Source organism: Octopus bimaculoides, chromosome 9 (assembly GCF_046866305.1).
Source record: "Octopus bimaculoides isolate indiv1 chromosome 9, ASM4686630v1, whole genome shotgun sequence".
Taxonomy (NCBI): Eukaryota; Metazoa; Mollusca; class Cephalopoda; order Octopoda; family Octopodidae; genus Octopus; species Octopus bimaculoides.
This window is the reverse complement of record NC_142936.1, coordinates 963,091-988,075: the sequence shown is the minus strand read 5'-3', so window position 1 is coordinate 988,075 and position 24,985 is coordinate 963,091. Positions and strand designations below refer to the sequence as shown.

Below are 24,985 nucleotides of genomic sequence, written 5' to 3'. Positions count from 1 at the left end.
GAAGATGTGATTTGGGGTGACCTACTTGACTCTTGAGAGAAGGAGGTCCATCGATTGCTGTAGCTAATTCCTGCAGCCAGAACCGGGTGATTGGTAAAATCTCAGGTACACAGAATCGAACAAAATGTTCAGTTCGTTGAGTTTCTTCTACTTTGCGAGGAATAGATAATCCTGATTGAGTATCAACAGATGCGCTTGGCTGGCTATCACAAGACTTTCCACCTAACATGAGGTAGCGGCAGAGGTAGGTAAATTCAGATGGACACTGAAACAGAAAAAATATTTAAACATAACAGCTTTTAGCACATATCATAAGATCCAAAGTGGTTAATGATAAGAAGAACATCTAATTGTGACAGAAGAAGCAACAAACATTGATGCTTTCTTGTTATGTGTATGGGACTGTGATAAATGGAGAGGGACGTTAGCATCCAACTCGTGCCAACATGGATACAAAGCAATAATGATGATGATGATGATGATGATGATGATGATACACCTAAGAAGAAATTAAGCAGATTTAAACATTATGTTATCCTTTTTGCTTACAACTGAATAAAAAAAAAAAAAAGAGTAAACTATTTACCAAAATCTCTTATCAAATACTTTTACCTTTTTCTGTGGGAATTCTTCATCAAATAAATGTCGCTGTAAGAGTGCAGCAATTCTTAAATAAGGAAGCAAATAGGACTGTAAAACACTTTCTACACTGTCTGGGCTCCAGATCCACTGCGATATCTACAAGAAAGATGGCGTGACTGAACTTTTCTCAAACCACAATCATAATTCAATAGGATTCAATTTATTTTCACCCACATTTCTGCTTTTAACAAGAAAACTTTTCACACATCCTACCACAAAAAAACCCCAAACTACATCTCTTCTCTTCCTCACATTTCCACTTCATGCACTGTGCTTACCTCCCACTCCCCAATCCTTGGCCCTGTCTCACTGTATCATTGCTGTCCACTAGCCCCTGACCTGTGTGTTCCTCCCACATGTAACAAGAAAACTTTTCTCCCTCACCCTACCCCAACAAACCAATCTATATCTCTTCTCTTCCTCACATTTCCTCCTTCATACACTATGCCTACTTCTCACTCCCCAAACCTTCCCTCACGGCCCTGTTCTTCTGTATCATTGCTATCCGGTAGCCACCCCGGATAGGTTTTTGCCAATTACTCCCCACCTCCGCACTCTTTAATCATGCTTCCTTTGCAATATTCTGCCACTTATATTATGGCATTTGAATCTCAAGGCTATGCCCTGGCACTTGCCACCATCTATATCTCTCTCTTCCTTTACACAACCATCCCATTTATATTCTGATTCCTGTCCCTTGTGAGTATGCCCAGCACTCTGCCACTATCTCTATCCAGCTGTCTCCCACTCTCTTTCTCTCCTTCTCCTGTACTTCCCCCCAGGTTGGGTAACCATGTATCTCCTTTGGGGCAACACACCTGTTTCCGTCTTCATTCCTCTCTCTCTCTCTCTCTCCCTGTCTCCAGCTGGGTAACCTTGTACCTCCACCACAGCAAGACACCTGTTTCTGTCTCTCTACAACCTTTCATCAACTGACACAAGATCACCTCCTCCAATGCCCACCTCCCCTCTCAAAAGAGTTTTTGGTCTTGCAAGGTACTTGGTGAGCCTGTCAGTGCAGGTGCCACATTAAAACCATCCAGTCCACACTATAAAGTGGTTGGCATTTGGAAGGGCATCTAGCCATAAAAACCTTGCCAAAACTGACCTCGCCTGTGCTTGTGCCATGTAAAAAGCACTGAGTCCACTCTGTTGAGTGGTTGGTGTTAGGAAGGGCATCCAGCTGTAGAAACCCTGCCAACAGTCACAGGAGTTGGGTGCAGGCTTCTGCCAAACCGTCCCACCCATGCCAGCATGGAAAGCAGACGTTAAACGATGATGATGATGATTCTTTTCTGCTTTCTTTTAACATCTCTCAACACCACATCACAACTAATCATACCCACAAACAAACTGTTCTCCTGATATCTTTGTCAATAATTCATTTTCTCAAAAAACAGTTCCACTGACGACTGCTTAAGATAAAGTTAAAAACAAACAAAAAGTCGCCAAGCAGATACTTACACACCCGAGTTGCTGATCTTTCTCATCGTACAGTTGACTGAGTTGCAGTCGTGTGATGACATGGCTCATCATTCCACTGACTTCTTGCAAGGAATCCTGCAAACGTTTAAAATTAACAATGAAGACATAGAAGGATTATGGGCAGATAAGAATGAGCCAACCAATGGGGGGAGCCAACCAATGGGGGGAGCCAACCAATGGGGGGAGCCAACCAATGGAGGAGTCAGCCAATGGGGGAGCCAGCTAGTGGGAGACTGCTAATGGGGGAGCCAGCCAATGAGAGAGCCAGCAAATGAGGGAACCAACCAATGGGGGAGCCAGTAAATGAGAGAGCCAGCCAATGGGGGGAGCCAACCAATGGGGGAACCAGTCAATGGGGGAGAAACCAATGAGGGAGCCAGCTTTTCTATGTCTGTTAAAAACAGCAACCAAATCTCCAAGTTACAGTTTTGAAAGGGGAAGGATACATAGGATAAAGTAGTCCTAGATACACAGTGACTAAGAAAAAGATGGGATGGTCATGGTTGGAAATCTCTGATCATAAGTGTATTCAGTCAGGGATCTGGTACTAAACAACAACAATAAACTCTTTGGACTTCAAACTGAGAGTGTTTGTAAAAATGTCAAAACATTAGCAAGACTCAACAAAATCGTTCAGATTTTCTGTATTCTTCGTTGTGTCCAAAGAACAGAGCAGAAGAGTCATTTGTACAAAGACATTCATTTTCCTGACATTTTATGTCCACCTTTGATGTGGACAATGGTTCACTGAGGGTCATCTTAGTCTGAGTTTTTAGGACTTACTGACCTCTTAGAATGGTCAGAGGATGACATTTCATGGTTTCTATAGCTGGATCCCCTTCCTAATACAGAATGTATGAGCTGCCATTCATTGTGGTCCCAGGATCAGATAGGGTTGCTAAGTCTTTTACAAGACTAGAGACTCTTCTCAATTCTATGTCTGTCACTCTTTATTCAAGGAAAACAAGACCAAAAAAGGAGGGAATAGAAAGAGAGAGAAACTCCATCATTTCAAAAGTTCTCCAAGTATTTTTGTAAATAAACATTATTTCTAAATTCCTCACAAAACAACAGAGTAACAGAATGTTCTTTCTGTCTACAAGCCTTAACTTTTGCAGGGGGTCACCTAGGTAACAGAAGCTATCTACTACCTCTAGCTTATCCCTATGGTGGTTGATGGAGTCTATTTTCTGTACATTTTAACATTGCAGGGTAGGTGTGAGAGGCTGGATCTGGTCAGTTTGAACGTCAAATAGATAGAATATTTGGGCTGTATCTGGCCAATTTAAATGTCAAGGGGTTACCAGGACAACGTGAGTAAACAAAGCAAAAGAGAGAACAGTGTGAGTGAATACTTACACTCATGCGTTTTTTACACCAAGCTACCCTTTCGTTAGAAGTCAACTTCAGGCTGGTCACCACCAACGCTTGGATATAGGCCATGTTATACAGAGAGTTCACCACATAACTGAAATGCTCTGCAAATGGAACAATCAAAAGATTCTGGCATTAACGAGGAAATTCTAGAAAAAGCTTAAAAATCAAAAAAGTATGACTGGTCACATTTTGACAAAAAATTGAGTTGAGAAACAATTCATTATTGGAATAATAATAATAATAATAATAATAATAATAATAATAATAATAATAATAGTCGACAGATATGACAGGTTAGCTTGGGAGGTTAAGCAGTTATGGTCGATGAAAAAGGTGGCAGAAGTACCAATAATTGTAGGAGCCCTGGGAGTAGTGAGTAAAAATTTTCAATAAGGGTGGATCACTTGCAGAAAACAGCACTGCTTGGAACCGCTCGAGAAATAAGGGGTGTTACCTTAGTTCACTGGTAGTGAACAGCTGACACCGAAGTACATCTCCAGCGTTAGAAGCTGTGCAGAGACTATCAATAATAATACTAATCCTTTCTACTAAAGGCACAAGGCCTCAAATTTGGGGGAAGGGATTAAGTCGATTACATCGACCCCAGTGCGTAACTGGTACTTACTTAATCAACCCTGAAAGGATGAAAGGCAAGACCAACATTGGCAGAATTTGAACTCAGAATGTAAAAACAGACAAAATGAACACTAAGCATTTTCTCTGCCATGTTCCCGATTCTGCCAGTTCGCTGCCTGAGGAATAATATGTTCTCACACATAAAAGAGAAAGAGTTGGTGTCCAACTTACGTTTACTGACTTCTGGTAACTGAAGTAAGAAATTCAAAAGCAGAGCCACAGGGTCTCTCAGCAAAATAGGCACTTGACCAGGAACATTTGAAAATCTGAAATAAACGATCAGAAGAGATTTTAAAGACTTTTCTGTGTAGCATTATATACTGTTGTGTCTTGGGTGGGTCATTATGCCAACAACACACACACACACTGGTTCAATTTCACTTCTTTATTATTAGTCTCAAAGTCTTTTTATCACTGTTCACGACATCATCAGCCACATGCTCTCTCTCCTCCATATCCATTTCAAATCTGTCGTCTAGTTAATATGGTAAGAAATTTGCTTCCTAGCCATAAGGTTCCAGGTTCAGTCCCACCGTGTGGTACCTTGAGTAAGTGTTTGCTACTATGGCTTCAGGCAGACAAAGCCTTGTGAGTGGATTTGGTAGATGGAAAACGAAAGAAGCCTATCGTGTGTAGGTGTAGTCTTGTTGCTGTTATCATCATAGTCAGCAATCAAAACAACTGTTGCCATTTCTTCCAAGTAGAAGACAGAGGGAAGCCATTACATCCAAACTCTGCGATTTTACTAAAACCTTGCAGAATGGTTTTTCGGCAGAGAGGAAATACTAAATCCTAAATTTTCTCAGATTCCTCAACAAATGTCAGAAAAGAATTGTTCACTTTGGTTAAACTATTGTTTCACCGGAGTGAAAAAAAAGAGATTTCAAGTCTATTTGTAATGTTTCTTAACTTCATCTCATTATTACTTAACATCCGTTTCCCATGGTGGCTTGGGTTGGACGGTTTGACTCGAGCTGGTCAGCCAGAAACCAGCACCAGGCTCCAGGCATCTGTTTTGGCTTGGTTTCTATAGCTGGATGCCCTTCCGAACACCAACTATTTTACAGAGTGTACTGAGTGCCTTCTATGTATCACTGGCACAGGTGCCATTTACATGCCACAACCACAATTCTCTTAGCTTGACATGACTTCTCAAGCAGCACAGCAAATTGCCAGAAGTCTTGGTCACTAGTCATTATCTCCATGAAGTTCCACATCCAAAGATCATATTCCACCCCGTCATCCCATGCCTTCCTGGGTCTACCTCTTTCACAGACTGGTACTTCTTTATGCATCACATGACTACACCAGTGCAGTCTTCTCTCTTGCACAATACATCTGATGCCTCTTACACCCAACTTTTCTCTTAAAACACATTTCTTTTAATTAGTAAAATCGTAACCGGGGGAAACAGAAAGCAAACTTACGAAGAGCTACTATCTCCTATCACAGCCACACCTGTAATTAATTTCCAAAGATCAGTCTGGGGCACTGGAGGTAAGGTTTTGCAGGTATAACTCAACATACGGAAAAGTGGCACTGAAAAAAAACAAAAACAAATAATAATAATCCTTTCTACTAAAGGCACAAGGCCTGAAATTTTGGGGGAGGGGATAAGTCGATTATATCAACCCCAGTACTCAACTGGTACTTATTTCATCTACCCCAAGAGGATGAAAGGCAAAGTCAACCTCGGTGGAATTTGAACTCAGAACGTAGCAATGGGCAAAATAGCACTAAGCATTTTGTCTGGCGTGCTAACCGTTCTGCCAGCTTGCCAACTTGATAATAATAATTGTGTTGAACAACAATCTTCATAAGTCAAAGATGAAGTTTAGAGTGTGTGTTGATATTGTTAGCGACTGTTTGCATCCCTTGGATAACCAATTAATTACAGACATCAGGTACTTACTGAAAACTTTAGGTTTACTTGAAGGTGACTCCCTGGTAAATAACTGACCACCGTAGCCTAGAAGTTCCAATTCCAAATTAGTTCTGTAACGAAAAGAAATAACACATCCTTTTTCAGAACCTAAAAGAATGGTCTGGAATAAAATGGCTGAAGACTCTTCATACCAAAGAACAAAACATTGTTTATTAAAAGACAGCACAAAATGCCCAGTGTCACCCAAAATATTGTGTCTAGAATCACCAGCAGAAACGTGTTACCAGTTCAAATGTGCTTGAGGCATATTTGAACCCACGAGGAAGTCATTCACAGTATTCTGTCTTGGATAAAATGTCTTGCTGTAGACAAAGAGGTGTAAATACTGCAAGTCAGCCCACAGCCTCCTCCAACCAGGCTGTGGGAAAGCATTTTGGAGAGGAGGTCATCTCCTCTTCAGCCACAGACACCATAAAAAGAGGCTCTGCAACCTGACATGAAAGACAAAGATTTTTTACAAAGTCACACGAATTTGAATGTGATGTGTAGGATTACACAGCAGTGGAGGCCCTCGTGAAATTGCTGTGGCACAACAGTAGCAATTTTAGTGGAAGGGGTAGGTCAATCACATTGCTTCCCCACCCCCTACTACTTATATTGTTACCCTGAAAGGATGAAAGGCAAAGTCAATCTTGGTGGAATTAGAACTCAGTATGTAAAGTATTGGAAGAAATGCCACGAAGCATTTCGTCCAATGCTTTGAGGATTTACCAGCCTCATGTCTTGAACTCACAAAATAAATGTGTCGGGTACCTTGCTACACGGGTGGACAGTTGCTGATATTTAATTAGTGGGGGAGATGGTCACATGGACAAAACATACAAGATTATTGAGAGCAATGTGCATAAAAAAAAGGGTACATTGGATAATATACTCTTAGATATATTGTCTAAAATAAAATAAAGAGGGGGATTGTCATTGAAGAAACACTACAGGTGTTCAATTAAAAAATACAAATTTATTTTCAAAACGAAGATGGAAATTGAAAAAAAAAATGATCTAAAAATGTTACCTGACAATGGAACAGGTAAAGAGCCAGATGTTAGCTGAACTGTCCTCACAGTATTTCCTGTACATGGGGTGAGTGGCACTGGTTAATTCATCGATCAAAGAACATTTCTGGGCCAGAAACAACTAAAACACAAGACAACATTGTCAATTAGCAGTTACGTTGTTATTAGAGGGGGAGAGAAAAGGAGAGAGAGAGAGAGAGAGAGAGAAAGAGAGCGTGCGTGCGTGTGTATAAAACATCTTCTCCATTTTTAACAAAATTGATGAGTTTTATGGGACTTCTTTCCATAAATTCACAACACATCGTATACAAGCATTACTTTCATATCTTTGCAAATTTACGCCTGGAAACTCCCAGCAAAATATGAAGAACCAATATTAGAAATCATTTTTGGAAACTTCCAAATTAAAGGACGAATCTACATTCAACCTTTTTATACACACACACACACAGAGATGGGGGGGGGGGGATTGCAGTGACTTACATTGACTTGTGGCTGTTGTTGCAGTAACTGTTCAATGTCTTGTGCCATTTTCTGTAGATTGTTAGAGTCCGTTGGTGCAGGAATCGGTGTAGGTTTCCTGTCATTGGGAATTATGGGAATGACAGCATTTGCAAGCTGACGGCACACAGGACACCAGTACTCTCCATCGTTCACAGCCAGAGTCTGTTGGAGGTATGGCCCCTTAAAAAAAAAGAAAAAAAATCTAGATTAAGCATACAATTAAAATTTAATTGGATTTCAATCTTTCTTTCTTTTTTTTTTTTTTTGCATCAGTTAGCATTCGTTTAGCATTCGTTTAACATTCGTTTGGCATTCGTTTAGCATTCATTTTTCTCTGTTGCATGGACCAAATGGGTGGCTTTTATTTCTCACTCGTTTCAGTCATTAGACAGTGGCTATGCTGGGGCACTGGCTTGAAGAATTTTTAGTTGAATGTATCGACCCCAGTACTTATTTCTTTAAGCTTGGTACCTATTTTATTGGACTCTTTTGCCAAACTGCTAAGTTACAGGGATATAAACACACTAAGAGGTTGGGCAGACACACACACACATATAAATAATGACAGGCTTCTTTCAGTTTCCCTCTACCAAATCCACTCACAAGGCTTTGGTCGGCCTGAGGCTACAGTAGAAAGCACTTTCCCAAGGTGCCACGCAGTGGGACTGAACCCGGAACCATGTGGTTGGTAAGGAACCTACTTACCACACTCAGCCATGCCCTTCCTTCTTCTAGCAACAATGTCATTACAGCAACTGCCATCAAAGCAATCATCAAAATAAAACATTTTAACCAAAACATTGCTTGAAGACTTACCTTTAATGATTCTAGGTACTGCTTATGGCAATCCAGGTGAAGGTAATGGCCACAAGATTGTACCAAAACTCCACCTTCCCAGCCTATGTTGGCAGATTTACTAACAGGTGTCTGAAAAAGAAAAAAAACAACAACAATACTATCATATAACTTCATTGGAAATCTGAAGAGGGTTTATTTCTTGGTAGATGTGTACACAAATACTTAATATGAGGATCCTTAATATCATAGAAATGATATTTAAAACGATATCAAAGTCTTAATAACAACAACAATAGCTAATCTTATTTTTGTGGAGAGTTTCAGAAACATTATTTTGAATCTGTAGAATGTTTCAAATCTGTTTTCTTTTTATCGGAGAGCTGAAGAGGAAAGGTAGCACACCCATAGCCTTCTTTGTTTAAGACAGTAGACCAAATGATCTCCAGGATCTACTGTCTCTAGACTCTCTCTCTCTTATGTCCACCTCCTTTGAGGGATGGAGAACTGACTCCATCACTCCCAGCCACACCTATGGAATGTCAGCTAGCCTTCTATTTCCTCTCTACCAAGACACTTGTGTTTGTCAGATGTCAGAGGATGATAATTCAGTTAAACCCTTCTATGTTCCAAGTTTAATTTCTAAATCCCAATTTTGCTTTCATTAGGCAAGACAGAATATAAAATAACTACAAGAGTTGATTCTATCGACTAAAAAAAAAAGCATTTTTTGTTTAGCTTAGAGAAATCAATATTTCATATCCTGTCTAATATCATCATCATCGTCGTCGTTTAACGTCCGCTTTCCATGCTAGCATGGGTTGGACGATTTGACTGAGGACTGGCAAGCCAGATGGCTACACCAGGTTCCAATCTGATCTGGCAGAGTTTCTACAGCTGGATGCCCTTCCTAATGCCAACCACTCTGAGAGTGCAGTGGGTGCTTTTATGTGCCACCAGCATGAGGGTCAGTCAGGTGGTACTGGCAATAGCCACACTCAGTGTTTTTTACGTGCCACCTGCACAGGAGCCAATCCAGTGGCACTGGCCTGGAACAACAACAACTAAATGAATAACTGACAGTGTCCAAGAAGTTGTTTTGATAAACTTACCTCTGAATAATATTTCATTAAAAGGTTAAGATGTTGTTTCCTAATATCTGCACAAGACAATGGTACACTTTTGAACTTCAGTTTCCCAACTGGCAAATGCCGCCGTTGTTCTTGGCTTGGACAATGACCAAGCACTAAGAAATAAGATTGGGAAAAAAAATATAAACAAAATATATAAACAAAATATATAAACAAAAAATATAAACAAAATATATAAACAAAATGGCAAAGAATTCAGACAGGATTTTTATTTTAAAAAATACCAATTGAATAAAAATTCATCCACTCCACAGATATGAAGGAGAACCTATTGTGATGTTAAATCAACATTCAAGTTGAAGTTGACGATTACTTTGGTAGTAGTAGTAGTAGTGATGAAAAGCATTTTCATGAAGAGCATGATGACAATGAAGAAAGAGAAGTGAAAGATAAAGAGCCAGAAAATGTCAGTTGTGCTGAAATAATGTCCATAACAATACATTTTGGTCCCTCCACTATTCTACCAAAGTCACTGAAGGTGAATTATTTACAACAGAGTAATTTTATATCAAACAAAATAATCAGATGTCATCCTGTGACTTACCACTAGTAGACAATAGCAGAACCACAATGCCAAAAGGACGTTCTGAAGTACTTGGCATAGTCTGACTGCAAATGGCACAATGGAAACCATCTTCTAACACTGACTGCTCACCATTATCTTGGACATCTTCACCGATATCTGCAAAACAAAAAAAAAGAAATCTCTACACAAGAACTTTTCTCTAGAAATAAAGTACTTTCAGAAGCACTGGTGACCAAAATTACTCTCCGATCCCCATTTTCCCATCACTCTCACTGATGGAAAGTCAGCCAGTTTCCACAGTGTCCACATAACAAATCCAGTTCAAGATATTGAAACTAAATAGAGATCTGAAAGCACAAGAGACAAAATAAAGAATGAGAAGGATGAAGAAAAGAGTTCTTATTTACCATCCATGTCCATTGCTTGTTCCATGAAAGCTTTCTGTTTGGAAGCAAACTCTGCCATTAATTTCTGCCGCCGTTCCCGTGCCTTCTTCCTTCTGATAAAAGAAACAAAACGAATACACTGTACATATGCAATTTAATTAGGAATGCAGAATTAAAAATTACTAAAACATGCATTTGCCTCTAATTAGTCGATTCCTTACTATTTGTCATGAAATTGCAGGCCATGTCTGGTGGTATGTTAGTGAGGAACCCTGTTAGAAGACAACTGTATTTAGGCATAACCAGAGCTAGATAACATATTTATGGAATAACAGAGTTCGACAAGGTAAAGGGAATTAACATGAAGGAACTTTCAAGAAGTTTATTCCAGAAAGTTAAAAATTAATACTTAAATCTGTTTTTAGAGGAATCTGAATATGGAAATAAGAGATGAAAGAAGCACCTTTCAGACAGTGAGAAAGAGAGAGACAGAGGTGTTGGCATTAACTAATTGCAATGAATAAGATAGCAAGGAAAATAACATAGTCTGAAAGGAATTGTGTAGAAGTGCTAAATAAGAAAAGGTTGTGGAACAGGTCAAACTGAAGAATTTATAGAACTAGGAAAATTCAAGAAAAGACGTTTAAAAATTCTTAGCACGAAGAGAAAATGTATGGATTTAGTTTTAGGAAGATGAATAAATGTGCAAATGGGAATAAATCTTGCTCGTGGAAAAGAAAATCAAAAGTAATGTCTCAGACTAAAGAACTAATATTTGTGAACATGTTTGAGAGAGAAAAACCAATAAAGAAAATGGTAAAAACAATGAAAGTCAGGTGTTAATGAGGCAGGTGAAAGAAAAAGAACACATTATGAATGTCATGTTGATGTTGTTGTTAAGAAATTAAATTAAATGAAAATCTTTAGCACCCATTTTCTGTCCAGTAAAAATACTGGAGTGCGGAACCCAGACGACTTACCTTTCCTCTTTTTCCAGATCTTCTGATGTTGCTGTGCCCCTTTCTTGAGGCTGTTGTTTCTCCCTCACTTTAGGTTTTGTTTCATGGTAAATTCTTTCTGTTTCTTGTAAACAGGAATAGTCCTGTGATGCAAGTCTGTCCAACAAGAGACCAATATAGTAAGGACCATCACCGCAGTTGACCGAAGGATTACTTGGTTCCGCTGATGGCCGTTCTGAACACTTCCTCATTGAGGTGGGCATGTAAGAAGGTTGTTTCTTGGCAGACAACTTACAATGCAGTTTCATCAGTAACGAGATCAGACTTTCTTTCACAATCACTCGTCGACAGTTGTCATCTTTCTCCTCGACTTCATCCTTAGAATCACAATTAACGTGCATCTGGCCACTGGCTTCATCCTCCAGATTATTAGAGGAATTTGAACAGTTAGGATTCGTGGTAGTGAATAATTTTGAGGCAGCACCAAAGTCTTTAGAAAATATATTTGCTATAGATAAAGGAAGTGGAGTGAGAGATAAAATTGAATATTACACAAGTGTCGATACAAGTGAAATAAATGTTTATTAAATCATAAAATAAAGAAAACCAGTCTATAAGCTTTGAAAATAACGTGAAACTAGAAAAGCACTCAGAGAGCGCAAACCTCTGCCAAGCAGCTCATTTCCACCCATGTCCACCCATGCTGAAAATCACCCAATTTCCCAAACCAACGCTGGCAAAAACATAACCTCCTCCCATACTTATCTCGACCATCGTCATCATCAACATTTGACTCTGCTTTCACCACAATCACTGTCAAAACTACGACCACCACAATCAGTTTCTTTACACAGTTGAAAATCCATTATCCGATACTCATGGGACCAAAATTGTTGAAGATTTTTTATTTTTCTAATTTTGGAGTTCTTTATAAAAAAAAAATCGCATCTACAAAACGGAACAGTTTGAGGATAGAAACCAGGTCTAAACGCAATGGCTTATAGACATACTCTGAATGTAGTTCTATATAAATCTTTAATACTTTCTTTTTATACTTAAGACCATCAGAAATGTTAAGATATCAGCCTCTGCCCACGTTGTTATGCTTTGATTAAAAGATTACAGTATAAATTAGATTACTTGGATTATTTCACTTACCAACAAAAGACATAGAAGGACTGTGATCTTTCTCTGGATTTGGGGAATCAGAAATGAGTATCTCTTGAATCCTGTGAGCTGCATTTGTCTGGAGACAGTCAGTGGGGAACCAATTTTCATAGTCACCATCTTTGACTTGTTTTTTGCAGCGATATTCCTGGAAGAAAAATTATCACAACCATCGCTGTCAGCAGTTTAATGTTTGTTTCTCTTCCATTAAAGACATTTAAAGAACATTTCTATTCTTTTCCTTTATTTCTATTCTTTTCCTTTGTCAAATATTTCAAGATTAAAGCTAACATCATCACATTTAAAATGTAATCACATTAAACAGAATGAAATTTTTAGAACAATGTTTCTGTGCATCGGTTTGTACATTTTACTTAATGTATTGTAGATTTTTATTGTTGTAAATATTATTTCCAATACTCTACAAAGAAATATTGTAGCTTTCTAACAAATCCTGATATTTTCATATCATATGATAAAAAATTATATTTTATCAACATTTTTAAAAAGTTAGTAATAATATAGCTCACATTAATTATAAAGAATTAGAGGTTAATTCAGTTTTGGTGCCTCAACTGTGGTCATGAAATTTGGTTAATGACCAAAAAAGAACCATGAATACAAGCAACTGAAATGGAATTCCTCCAAAGGAATCTAGAAAAAGCATTGGTGCCATGTAAAAAGCACCCAGTACATTCTGTAAAATGGTTGGTGTTAGGACAGGCATTCAGCTGTAGAAACAATGCCAAAACAGAGAATTGGAGTCAGGTGCAGCTACTGGTCTTGCCAGCTCCGGTCAAGCCGTCCAATTCAAGCCAGAATGGAATGCTGCTGCTGCTGCTGATGATGATGATGGTGATGATGGTGATGATGGTGATGATGGTGATGATGGTGGTGATGATGGTGATGATGGTGGTGATGATGGTGATGATGATGGTGATGATGGTGATGATGATGGTGATGATGGTGATGATGATGGTGATGATGATGGTGATGATGGTGATGATGATGGTGATGATGGTGATGATGGTGATGATGATGATGGTGATGATGATGATGATGATGATGATGATGGTGATGATGATGATGATGATGGTGATGATGATGATGGTGATGGTGATGATGATGGTGATGATGGTGATGGTGATGATGATGATGATGATGATGGTGATGATGATGGTGATGATGATGGTGATGATGGTGATGGTGATGGTGATGGTGATGATGATGGTGACGATGACGATGACGATGACGATGACGATGACGATGACGATGACGATGACGATGACGATGATGATGTATGACTTTAAAAATATTGAGTCTATTAAAATAGCAAACTGAAGAAGAAGAGAAATAAATGACCAAATCAAATGTGAGGACAAACCTGAATTTCAGTAGCAGGAAATCTGGTGCCCAGTTCCAAGAGGAAGACACAAAAGTAGAGAATAGTCTCAGAGATATGGGTCTCCTTCATAGCCTGCAAACAGACAGACGTTTAGCAGAGTTTTAAATGCAGCAAATAAGAAAGAGAACAAACATACCCATGTTACACCCCAGTTACACAGCATATATGAGCAACAACGGTGGAAATTCCAATTATTTTGAAAACTGTAAAACAGACGGAAGTTTACAGAGAACAACAAAATACATAATGTCTTTTGAAATGGTTAAAATTTGCTCTGTGTATAATTATACCATATGTTACATATATTACAACAATTCGTTATAGGCATATTATATAACATTAGTGGACATAAAGTGAATTACCTTGTACAAAACAGAGAAGATAAAACCATGCAGTGTTCTGCAATGTAACATTCTTCTGAGACCATCATAAGCTGGCAGAATCTTACCAGGAATCTTTATCGGTGGCCATGGGGGGCTTTTACCTGTGTATTTCCCAGTTTGCTTAAGACTGGGGAAAAACAAAAGAGAAAATTCTATTGAAAAAAGCACAACTTCAATAAATTAAATAAAAATCGTAACATTTATAGGTGTATACAGTAGAGAAGATAGAAAATAAGGTGGAATCTGTTAATTACCACCAACGGACTGTGCAGTTCAATTATCTCAAATGTCATACTGATGAGGCAATCATCAATAACAGATCAGTCAACTCTAACAATAAAAAGAAAATGGTGTGTATGTACATATGCACACACACACACATACACACACACACACACATTTATTATAATCAAGACTTCAGAGCTAATTTTTAAAATTCATCAGCAAATACAAAGACAGAAATATAGAACGAAATAAGCAGAGCTGTGGTTGTGTGGTGAGAAGCATGGTTCTGGGTTCATATGGTGTGGCAGCAAGGTAGATGTCTTCAATTATAGCCTTGTGAGTAGATTTGGCAGATGGAAACTGAAAGAAGCCCATCATAATGTGTGAGTGTGTGTGTGTGTTTGTCCCCCAACCACCACTGGGTAACCGGTGTCGGTATATTTACGCCCCCATAACTTAGTGGTTTGGCAAAAGAGATAGATAGAATAAACTACCAGGCTTCGAAAAAAAAGTAAGTACTGGGGTCCACTAAAGGGCAGTGACCCAGATTCGCTGAAGACTAATGACTGGGATGAAAGACAAAACAATAAATGATTAAAGTAAATTGATGGCTCTGAACTGTAACCAAGGGGAGATAAATGAGGAAGACTTGAATTCCTGTGCAGTTTAATAACTCATCATTTTATTGTCATATTTCATCAGGAAAATTGAGTTGGATCTTCATTTAATCCCGGTTAATGAAGCTTGTTCTTGTACTAAGTTGGTCAATTCGCAGAAACATGACATATCCTGACGATGATACAAGTGTCTGCTGTATCTCTTCTACAGCAGACTCTTTCTGTCCCTCCATCATAGTTTAACTTCTAATCACCTGGCAGAAAGTCACCAGTTTAAGGGTTTTTTTTTGTCTTGGTGACTTTACCAGGGCTGATGCCACGTAAAAAGCATCCAGTATACTCTGTAATATGGCTGGCGTTAGGAGGGCATTCAGTTGTAAAGACCATGCTGATGCAGACCATCCAACCATGCCAGCATGGAAAACGGATGTTAACTGATGATGGTGATGCATAAATGCACATATTTATACCTTAAACTGATTTTTGATTTAATTTGCCCATAAAATTCACACACATATATGTCCATAAATATACATAGAAATGTGACACCTGATGATAATTAGAAAATAAAGCATTTAAAAGGAAGTGTACAACAGACAAGAGAATCTTAGTATTCCTGAAGAAGTAACAAAGGAATTATGTCAAAGACTATCAGAACATTTCCTTACTAGGCATGGTACCGGTCCATGGCAGATTGAATGTCTCTTTTGTAGACAGCTCGAGTTGACACTTGGATAGGGTCAAATTCTTGATCCCAGAGAAAACCTGCAGAAAGAGAAACATCACAGTTTTATAACACCTTCACCAAGATGATCTCAGTTATTTTCACAAGCAGCATAGTGTATTTAGGACTATAATGTACAATGTGTTCTTATGAAATACAGTAGAGTGTGATTTGAGGGAGATTCAGCTTTTACTTCTAGCAAGTTGAAAACGATGTAGAGGTTCCCTCACTGACACAATTCATTACATCCCATCAGACAACCATGATGAATAAAATTACATTTTCCACAGTAAGGTTTGAACTTCTGACCACCCAGTCGTACATTACAGAAGATGAAATATACACCAGCACCCAAGAAAACACCCTCCGTACCTTTTGGCACATAGGTTCCTTGCTGTAAACCTCCTCCAGATTCAAGAACTGGTGCTTTGTAATCTGCCACCTACAACAGAATATAGACTACAATATTACAACTGGAAACATTTTAGAGTGGATTAAGGAACAGATTTAAGAGCAAATCTTTGTAAATGATGGCATATTAGATACACTTTTGCCTCGCTAAAAATGTCTTTGAAAAAAAAAACGAAAAAAAAAATCACCCTGGGTCCTATATGTGAAGTTTTATTAACCCTTTAGCATTTAAACTGGTCATATCCAGCCCAAAAATTCTCCATGTTTTATATTCAAACTGGTCTAATCTGGCCTTTCATACCTACCCTACAATGTCATTCTGAAAAATAAATAATCACATCAAGATCTTGAAGCTTTGAGATAATGCCGGATTCATTGAAATTAAGGAGAATAAATAAACGTCAGATTTCAAAGAATAATCTGAACGAAGGGTTCGATATTCGATATTTTAATACCCTGGAAACCTTTTGTAGCTGGAAATGTGCTGGGATGTGTTCAATAGACTGTGTGTGTCTTCTTTTATGCCATCAAATATGGTAAATGGACATAGGGAAAAAAATGACTTACTGTTTTCAAGGTAGACTCAAAGTAATATTTCTCATGAACAGCTAATCCTGACTTCTCAGGCATTGAATCCATCAATTGGCTGTGTGTGCGGTCATTCACACAAAGTAAAGCCACCATCTCAACACGGACTAACTCCTTCTCACTGAGACCTTTTGATGAAACACAAACATTTACAAACAGCTTTGACAATTAACAGAAAAAGAAATTAATATTTATAGCATTTGTTTAGATTAATACACACACTCACACATGTATATGCCTACTCCCATCATCATTATCATTTAACATCCGTTTTCCATGCTGGCATGGGTTGGACAGTTAGACAGGAGCTGCACCAGGTTCCATAGTTTGTTTGACAAGGTTTCTCTGGCCAGACGCCCTTCCTAACACCAGCCACTTTACAGAGTGTACTGGGTGCTTTCTATGTGGCACTGGCACAGGTGCTTTTGACGTGGTGCCATCTCTTTCTGTATGATTGATTGATGGTCAGCTCCAAAAATATATATTTGCAAAAACAGTTTTTGAGAATATGCAAAGCTATTTATTTTACATCACAAATTCAGGCAAGGTTATTTGTGGAAGACCAGCAGTCGCCCATGCATACCAGCAGTCTCCCCTCTCCTGGCTTACCAACGCTGCCCAAGGAAAAGACAAAGGATGATACAGCTTGGCACCAGTGACATCAAAACTCATTTCTAAAGCTGAGTGAACTGGAGCAACGTGAAATAAAGTGTCTTGCTCAAGGACACAACACACAGCCCGCTCTGGGAATCAAACACTTCATACCACTGAGCCATGCGCCTTCACTACAATACACACACACAAATATACACTAAGTTTCCACATAGCTTCTACCAACCAATTTTCTCTGACAAAATGTTGGTTGATGTGAGGCTATTGGGAACAGAACCTGTATTTAAAAAAGATGATGGGTTTGAGTGAATAAAGTTTAAACTTACCCAGATAGGTGCGTACGGACTGCAACATAGCTAGGAAAGATAAGGCACTCTCCACTAATGCCAGTTCTTGTTCGGATTCCAATACACAACCAATTTTGATTGGTTTAGGGCATAACAAGAGCCAGTTTGTAAGATGAAAGCTGAAAATGACAAACAGATTAAATATGAAGCTAGATTCAAAACTAGCCATACCTAAAGATGTTATCTAGACATCTAAAAGCTTAAGCAATTTCTTTTTATCTTTATACAAAATGAATAGAATGATTAAAAAAAATAAAGCATCTGCAACTAATCACTCATCAATTTTTGATAATTATTTTACCTACACTTTCCAACAATAGCCTTGATGTGGATTTAAAAATGTCAATATTTTCAGACTGAACATTGTTGGAATACATCATTTATGACTGAGTACCCATCTTAATATTAATCAGTCAACTGTGAAGGAGGAATGAAACCAGTTATCAGCCAGACAGACTGAGGTAATAAGCACTAAATAAGTCTCATCATCCTCATCATTATCCATCCACTTCTTCCATGCTTCTATTGATCAGACAGAATTTGTTGAAGCAGATTTTCTATGGCTGGATGCCCTTCCTGTTGCCAACTCTTGTCTGCTTCCAAACAAAGTAATATTTCTCTGTGGCCAGACATGTTCTCAAGGAATATTGGAAAGACTAAGCAGTTCTCTCTACTTTGGTTCCATTCGTTCCTACTTTGTTCAGAAACACAATAAAATAGTTAGATCAGCCTGTCCACAACAAAACTGTCGCAAAGTATCTAACAAGGTACAAACATTATTAATTAAATCAAAAAGAGTGGAATTTGAAAACAGATTTTTAACTGGCTTACCTCTCAATAACAATTCTCACAAACTCGTTAGGTGGGAGATGGGCTGCACATACCTGAAGTGGCAAAAAATAATAATAATTGAAATAACACAACCTGAGTGATTTGGCAATTAGCAGAATACATTTTTTGCATCTATTTTAAGTGAACAGTGTTGGTCTGCTTTTGTGAAAGTTGGACCAAAACAGAACAATTACTTATTAAAAAAAAGCTGGATGCTATGGTAATAACTTGGAGAAAATGTTCACCTCCTTATTTATCCAAGCAGCTGAGGGAAATTGGAGAATGTGCCTCAGTCAAATGTTTCGTAAAGTTTGAATACTTGTCTCTATAAGTCAGTAGTTTAGTACCTCATACTACTTGTACAACCAACTATACAATAATAGAGTTACCATCATCATCATCATCATTTAATGTCTATTTTCCATGCTGGCATGGGTTGGACGGCTTGACAGGAACTGGCAAGGCTGGAGAGCTGTGCCAGGCTCCAGTTGTCTGTTTTGACATGGTCTCTATGGCTGGATGCCCTTCCTAACACCAACCTCTTTATAGAGGGGCACTGGGTGCTTTTTAAGTGGCACCAGCACAGGAGCTTTTTAAACAGTACCAGCATGGATGCTTTTTTATGTTAGAAAATTAAAAACATTAGTGCAAGTATTGAATTTCTATTCTGCAAGATTATAAATTCAAACCATGCACTTATGTTGATGGCGATATACGGGTAAGATACGAGATATCAACTATGACTTATTCGTCTGACAAACACTGGCACCAGCCCTGCTTCAATCGGCAGGTGGACCGACACCCAGCTGTCAAAATACAGCTCAGTATTTATATTGCATTTGTTTAGGTAAAATATATTTTAAAAGAGTTAGAGAAAAGTAGATTATATATTCAACACAGGTAGGGAAAATTTGCAAAATTCAAGAGGTAAGAAATAAAGGTAGAGCACAATGATTATTGAAGGAATTCAAAAATTTAGAATGAGAAAGAAACAGCAATGTCATCAACACTCACCTGTATCAGGTAAAGATCAGCATCTAACATAGAATAGCAGAAATGGCACTGGACATATGTCATCGCCTGTCCTTTGATCTGCAGACCGTTTCTTAGCCATAAATTAGCATTGATTTCAGCAATTCCAGCCTAGAAATAAAAATATGAGTGTTATACAAGAATGCACACACAACAGGTGTGTGTGTGTGTGTGTGTGTGTGTGTGCGCGTACCCTTTCGATGCATTTTTGTAGTGTTGATGGTGATGATAATGGTCAACCGAGTGTGATAGGAAAGTGCTGGGGGTCAGCAATCTTTGGACAAACTTTATTAAACTGGCATTACTCCTACCTGAATACGCAGTGGAAACATCAACAAGTTCTTCAGCTTCGAATAGAAAGGTAACATTTGTGTGATAGGTACAGCTTGATGTTGGACAGCATAAGCCAAGAACACAGCTAGATAACGATGAAGAGGCAAGTGGAAAGCCAGCTGCAGGTAACTTGTCTGAAGAAAATAAAAATAACATTTCTTCAATGTTCTTATTAATCTCCCATCAAAATATTCAATAAATTTGTTTTAAATGTTCAATTTTCACAGTAATTTATTAAAATATACTTCAGGTAATATGTTATTTCATTCCAAAGCAAAGGAAAATGACATTCACTAAATTTTTGCCATTTTAAACAATTTTCTCTAAGTACACCCTCAACAACACTTAACATCCATTTTCCATGCTGGTATGGGTTGGATGGCTCAATAGGAATTGGAAAATCCAGTTCCAGAGTCTGTTGTGGTATGGTTTCTACAGCTGGACGCCCTTCCTAACACCAATCACTTCACAGAGTGTGCTGGGTGCTTTTTATGTGACACCATCACCAGTTCTAATTTACATCAAAGACTTCACAAAAACAAATTGTTAGGTCATTTGTTATTTTCTGGGGGAATTGGCTCACAAGTTCTTCGAAATAGTTTTTAATGTTCATTAAAGTTAGAATTCTACAAAAATCAATCTGAAATTAATTGCATTCGTATTACAGATAGAATAACTTACTTCAGTAAAGTTACATTCACAAATATTATGGACAATACTTAACAACACAAGTTCCGGTATGACTTCAAAGACAAACTTTCCATAACTACAGCCTGTTATTAAATAAACAATACAATTGACAATTACTTTGAGCTTTAATTAAGTCAAACATTTTTGAAAGAATCATCTTAGTACCCCACTCCATTTTCATAACCAGAGGCAGATGAACATTTGCTATTATCTGTTTGGTCCTTTTTGAAATGAGGAAAACTGAAGAAGTATCGTTAATATTCAACTTGATCAGTTGGAGTTAATGGTTGCAAGAAAATTTGCAAATAAAAGAATTTCCAGACGAACGCTCTTGAAGGAATGAAGAACTGAAAGACCTCTTAATAGTAAATGTTTGAGGCGAGAGACATGCTGAAGGTTTAGTTAAGATGAGAGACAGATGAATTGAGTAAGCTTAGATAGATTGGGATAGAGTTTATGTGTTGCAAAGAACAGAAAATGACTGTTGTAAGCAGCAGGTAAGACAAAGACAAGACAGGGCCCAACAGGGGACAAGGAAGTCCAGACTAGCAATGAGTAAAAGGTTGCCATTGAGTTGAATGACTTTCTCTTCAAACACACACACTGTACATATATATATTCTTTTATATATTTTAGCCCTAAGGTCATGGCCATGCTGGGGCACCATATATATATAAGAACAAGGAAGTTTAGACTATCATTGTGTAAAAGGTTGCCATTGTGTTGAATGGGTTTCTCTTCAAACACACATACACATTATGCACATATAAATATATATACACATATATATACACATACCTATATGCAAGGAAAGAGAGCAACCCCAAATATGTGAAAAGTAGATGTGTTCAATGTGTAAGCCACAGTTGAAATAAAAGACACAAACAGAGTGAGATGAACACAAACAAATCAAAACAACACAAAATACATTTTAAAAATAAGAGTTCAGAAAAGGGGACATAAAAAGGGGACAACAGAGCATCTCACAAATAATGTCAATTCTACAGAAATACATTTAATTAACTGAGAAAAGATAAAACAATTAAGAGCCTCACCTTGTCGCCTTTATTTGCATCAAAATTAATCGACTCAAACCAATCTTCAAGAGTTTCCAGACAAGCAGCGACTATTGCTTTTGTACAATGGGCAGTTTTCTATAACGAGACAAAGTTTATGGTGTAATTAATTGTTAATTGTAAAGTTTATTGTTCACGATAACAGAGCTGTAATGTATTGTTACAAATTCTTGTACAAAAGTAAAAATTATTGAAACAAAAAAAAAAATAATACTCTTGGTGAATTCATGAGTAAAACAGAGAAAAATAAGACGAAATGATAAAACAAGGACGTTTACAAGACTATTTGGTATTTAACAATTAATAGAATAAATAGGAAACAATATGTAAAAGATAAATCCATAATGGCAAAGCCAAAGATTTATGTTAGAATTTTGACATTTTTGAATTAGGTTTATATATCTCAGCAAGAGGTTGAAAACGAAATTGTTTTTAGAAAAAAAAGCAGAAACATGACTTGCAACCAATAGGATGAAGGAAGGCATGTAGAATTTAGTATCCAACCAAATATACCATGGATATGAATTATGAATGCCCAATGCAAGAGATGCAAATTTAATATTCTTTCCTCCCTGCCCAAAACAGAATCCCTTCTTTCTATTTCACAGACATACATGATCTTTTAGGTCATCATTTGTTTCTGGTTTCTATGAATATAGCTAGAACTAATGAGGAATTATTTACATTATTTACGTTATTTACATTTGATGGATATTTGTCCTCATCTTGTTTGTTGTTAGCACAATGTTTCGGCTGATATACCCTCCAGCCTTCATCAGGTGTCTTGGGGAAATTTCGAACCTGGGTTCTCATTCCTAAGGTATTTTTCAATGTTATTATATGCCCGTGGGCATATTGTGTAGTGGTTAAGAGTGCAGGCTACTAACCCCAAGATTCCGAGTTCAATTCCAGGCAGTGACTTGAATAATAATAACATCAAAAAATACCTTAGGAATGGGAACCCAGGTTCGAAATTCCCCCAAGACACATGATGAAGGCTGGAGGGTATATCAGCTGAAATGTTGTGTTAAAAACAAACAAGATGAGGACAAATATCCGTCAAATGTAAATAATGTAGCTAAAAATATTGCATCATGCTTTGCTGGAGACAGAACTTGCTAGCCAAATTGCAAGGTGAAAACAAAACAAACAAAAAAATCAAAAGTTATGATTTTAAGAGAATGAAAAAATAATATTAAAAAGTTTTCTTCTTCCTGATATTACACCTGGCCGTGTGACTAAGAAGTTTGCTTCCTAACAGAAATCAATTAACAAGAAGTGTTATAAATTTCATTTAGAGAAACAAACGTTTAACAGAAAATGCAACAAAGTGAAGCCAAACTGAAATACTTACACTGTCCTTACAATGAGAGATCAAATACGACATTGGAGATGCCGAGATTTCAAGTTCAGCAGAAAATGCAGCATAATACGTATCTGGCTCAAATTCAACATGCTGAGTAAGTTCTCGTTCATTTAAATTACAACCTAGGAGGAAAAAAAATTAGAAAGCAAAATAACAGATTTGGAATGGTAACTCCTTATTTGTTAGTATCAAAGAAGTAATTTGATACAACTCCAAGAATGTCTCTTAAAAGTTCCACTATGAATCAGTTGATATCAAAAATGTATTTTTAATACAATCGATAAAAATCATTACTTTGTATATGCCACTGTAACTTTTATACTGGAGTGGTTGGCATTAGAAAAGGCATCCAGCTGTAGAAATCATGCCAAATCAGACTGGAACCTGGTGCAAGTTCATCAGCTCCAGTCAAACCACCTAACCCATGCCAGCATGGAGAGCAGATGTTAAATGATGATGAGGATGATGATGATGATGAGATAAAGAATGTTCTAATTAAAAGAAAGAAAAAACTTATGCACACATCACTCACTGGATACGTATAGAAGATATCCGATTAGCTTTAGTCTCATTTTTGTAAGTCAATCAATAGATTAATTAGAAACCACTTCTATTTTCATTAAACAAGATCTCTCCCCAACACTCTATTGGTAAAAAATACTAACACACACACACACACACAAATCGCATAACACAAGAAAAGTGTTTACCTTGGAAATAAACAAGCAAGCAAAGCCATGTGTTAACCAAGTTGACATTTTCCATAAATTGCAAGGCAATGGTATGATGAGACAACAAGTTGATCAAATCACTAACAATCGGCCAATAACAATGATCTTTCATGGCTTTAGAATCACAGTCGACAACATTATGGTAGTTGTTGAAATTGTCTGAAAGATGAAAGAAAACTTTATAATTTTAGTAAACAGGGGTAAAAAAGAAAAAAGATACAAGCAGAACAATCAATTTACATTGATTGCAGTGTTTGAACAGTACTTTATTGACAATTGAAGGACGAAAGGTAAAGTGCAGTTTGATGGGATAGAAACTTTGAATGTAAAGAGCCATAACTAAATGAAGCCAAGAATTTTGTCCAAATGCATGAATGTGCAAAAGAATGGAAACAGTTTTATGTAAAATAATAATTGTCAGACAAAAACAAGTACACTAGTATGGCTGTGTGGTGAACAAGTTGGCTTAGCAACGTGGTTTCAGGTTCAATCTAACAACACAACATCTTGAACAAGGGGTTTCTAATACAACCTTAGGTTGAGCAATATCTTCTGAGTGAAAAACTGTATTTGTGTCTTTAACTGACGCAGATCAACGAGGTTGTATAAAAGAGCAGCAAACTGGAAAGCTGGTGACATTCTCTTCCTCTTTTTGCAACCAGTGAAGGCAGGAGTTCAATTCCCAGCAGTACAGTTATGTCTCTGAGTAAGACATTTTATTTCACATTGCTCCAATCAACGCTGCTGCCAAAAATGAGTTGTACCTGTAATTCAAAAGGGGCCAGCCTTGTCACATTCTGTGTCACGTTGAATCTCCCTGAGAACTATGTTAAGGGTACATGTGTCTGTGGAGTACTCAGCCACTTGCACGTTAATTTCACGAGCAGGCTGTTTCACTGATCAGATCAACAAGAAACACTCTCCATTGTAACTGATGCTGTGCCAGTGGTTTTTACTACCAAACAATCAGGGAATCAGAGACTGGTCCATTAACAATCATACGTAATGGCACCATTGTTCATAAATTA

The 24,985-nt window shown here is 37.7% G+C and overlaps 1 protein-coding gene across 2 annotated transcripts in view; it reads right to left on the bottom strand.

The window, feature by feature from the left end:
• LOC106871298 (E3 ubiquitin-protein ligase UBR3) overlaps positions 1–24,985 on the bottom strand; it is a 39,616-nt gene that overhangs the window by 4,788 nt on the left and 9,843 nt on the right. For both annotated transcript variants that reach the window (XR_008264835.2, XM_052970344.2), the window contains exons 8-34: positions 23,937–24,116; positions 23,215–23,348; positions 21,840–21,938; positions 20,073–20,228; positions 19,744–19,872; positions 18,730–18,782; positions 17,878–18,017; positions 16,919–17,067; positions 16,313–16,382; positions 15,885–15,981; positions 14,354–14,501; positions 13,971–14,063; positions 12,578–12,734; positions 11,441–11,927; positions 10,482–10,573; positions 10,093–10,230; positions 9,510–9,643; positions 8,419–8,529; positions 7,582–7,782; positions 7,098–7,219; positions 6,053–6,135; positions 5,568–5,679; positions 4,312–4,406; positions 3,487–3,605; positions 2,107–2,202; positions 613–738; positions 26–265 (exon numbers count right to left, since the gene is read on the bottom strand). Coding sequence is in view for 1 of the 2 variants with exons in the window: in XM_052970344.2 (XP_052826304.1) it covers positions 26–265; positions 613–738; positions 2,107–2,202; positions 3,487–3,605; positions 4,312–4,406; positions 5,568–5,679; positions 6,053–6,135; positions 7,098–7,219; positions 7,582–7,782; positions 8,419–8,529; positions 9,510–9,643; positions 10,093–10,230; positions 10,482–10,573; positions 11,441–11,927; positions 12,578–12,734; positions 13,971–14,063; positions 14,354–14,501; positions 15,885–15,981; positions 16,313–16,382; positions 16,919–17,067; positions 17,878–18,017; positions 18,730–18,782; positions 19,744–19,872; positions 20,073–20,228; positions 21,840–21,938; positions 23,215–23,348; positions 23,937–24,116 (3,761 nt within the window). In the remaining variant the exon portion in view is untranslated. The remainder of the gene's footprint in view (positions 1–25; positions 266–612; positions 739–2,106; positions 2,203–3,486; positions 3,606–4,311; positions 4,407–5,567; positions 5,680–6,052; positions 6,136–7,097; positions 7,220–7,581; positions 7,783–8,418; positions 8,530–9,509; positions 9,644–10,092; positions 10,231–10,481; positions 10,574–11,440; positions 11,928–12,577; positions 12,735–13,970; positions 14,064–14,353; positions 14,502–15,884; positions 15,982–16,312; positions 16,383–16,918; positions 17,068–17,877; positions 18,018–18,729; positions 18,783–19,743; positions 19,873–20,072; positions 20,229–21,839; positions 21,939–23,214; positions 23,349–23,936; positions 24,117–24,985) is intronic.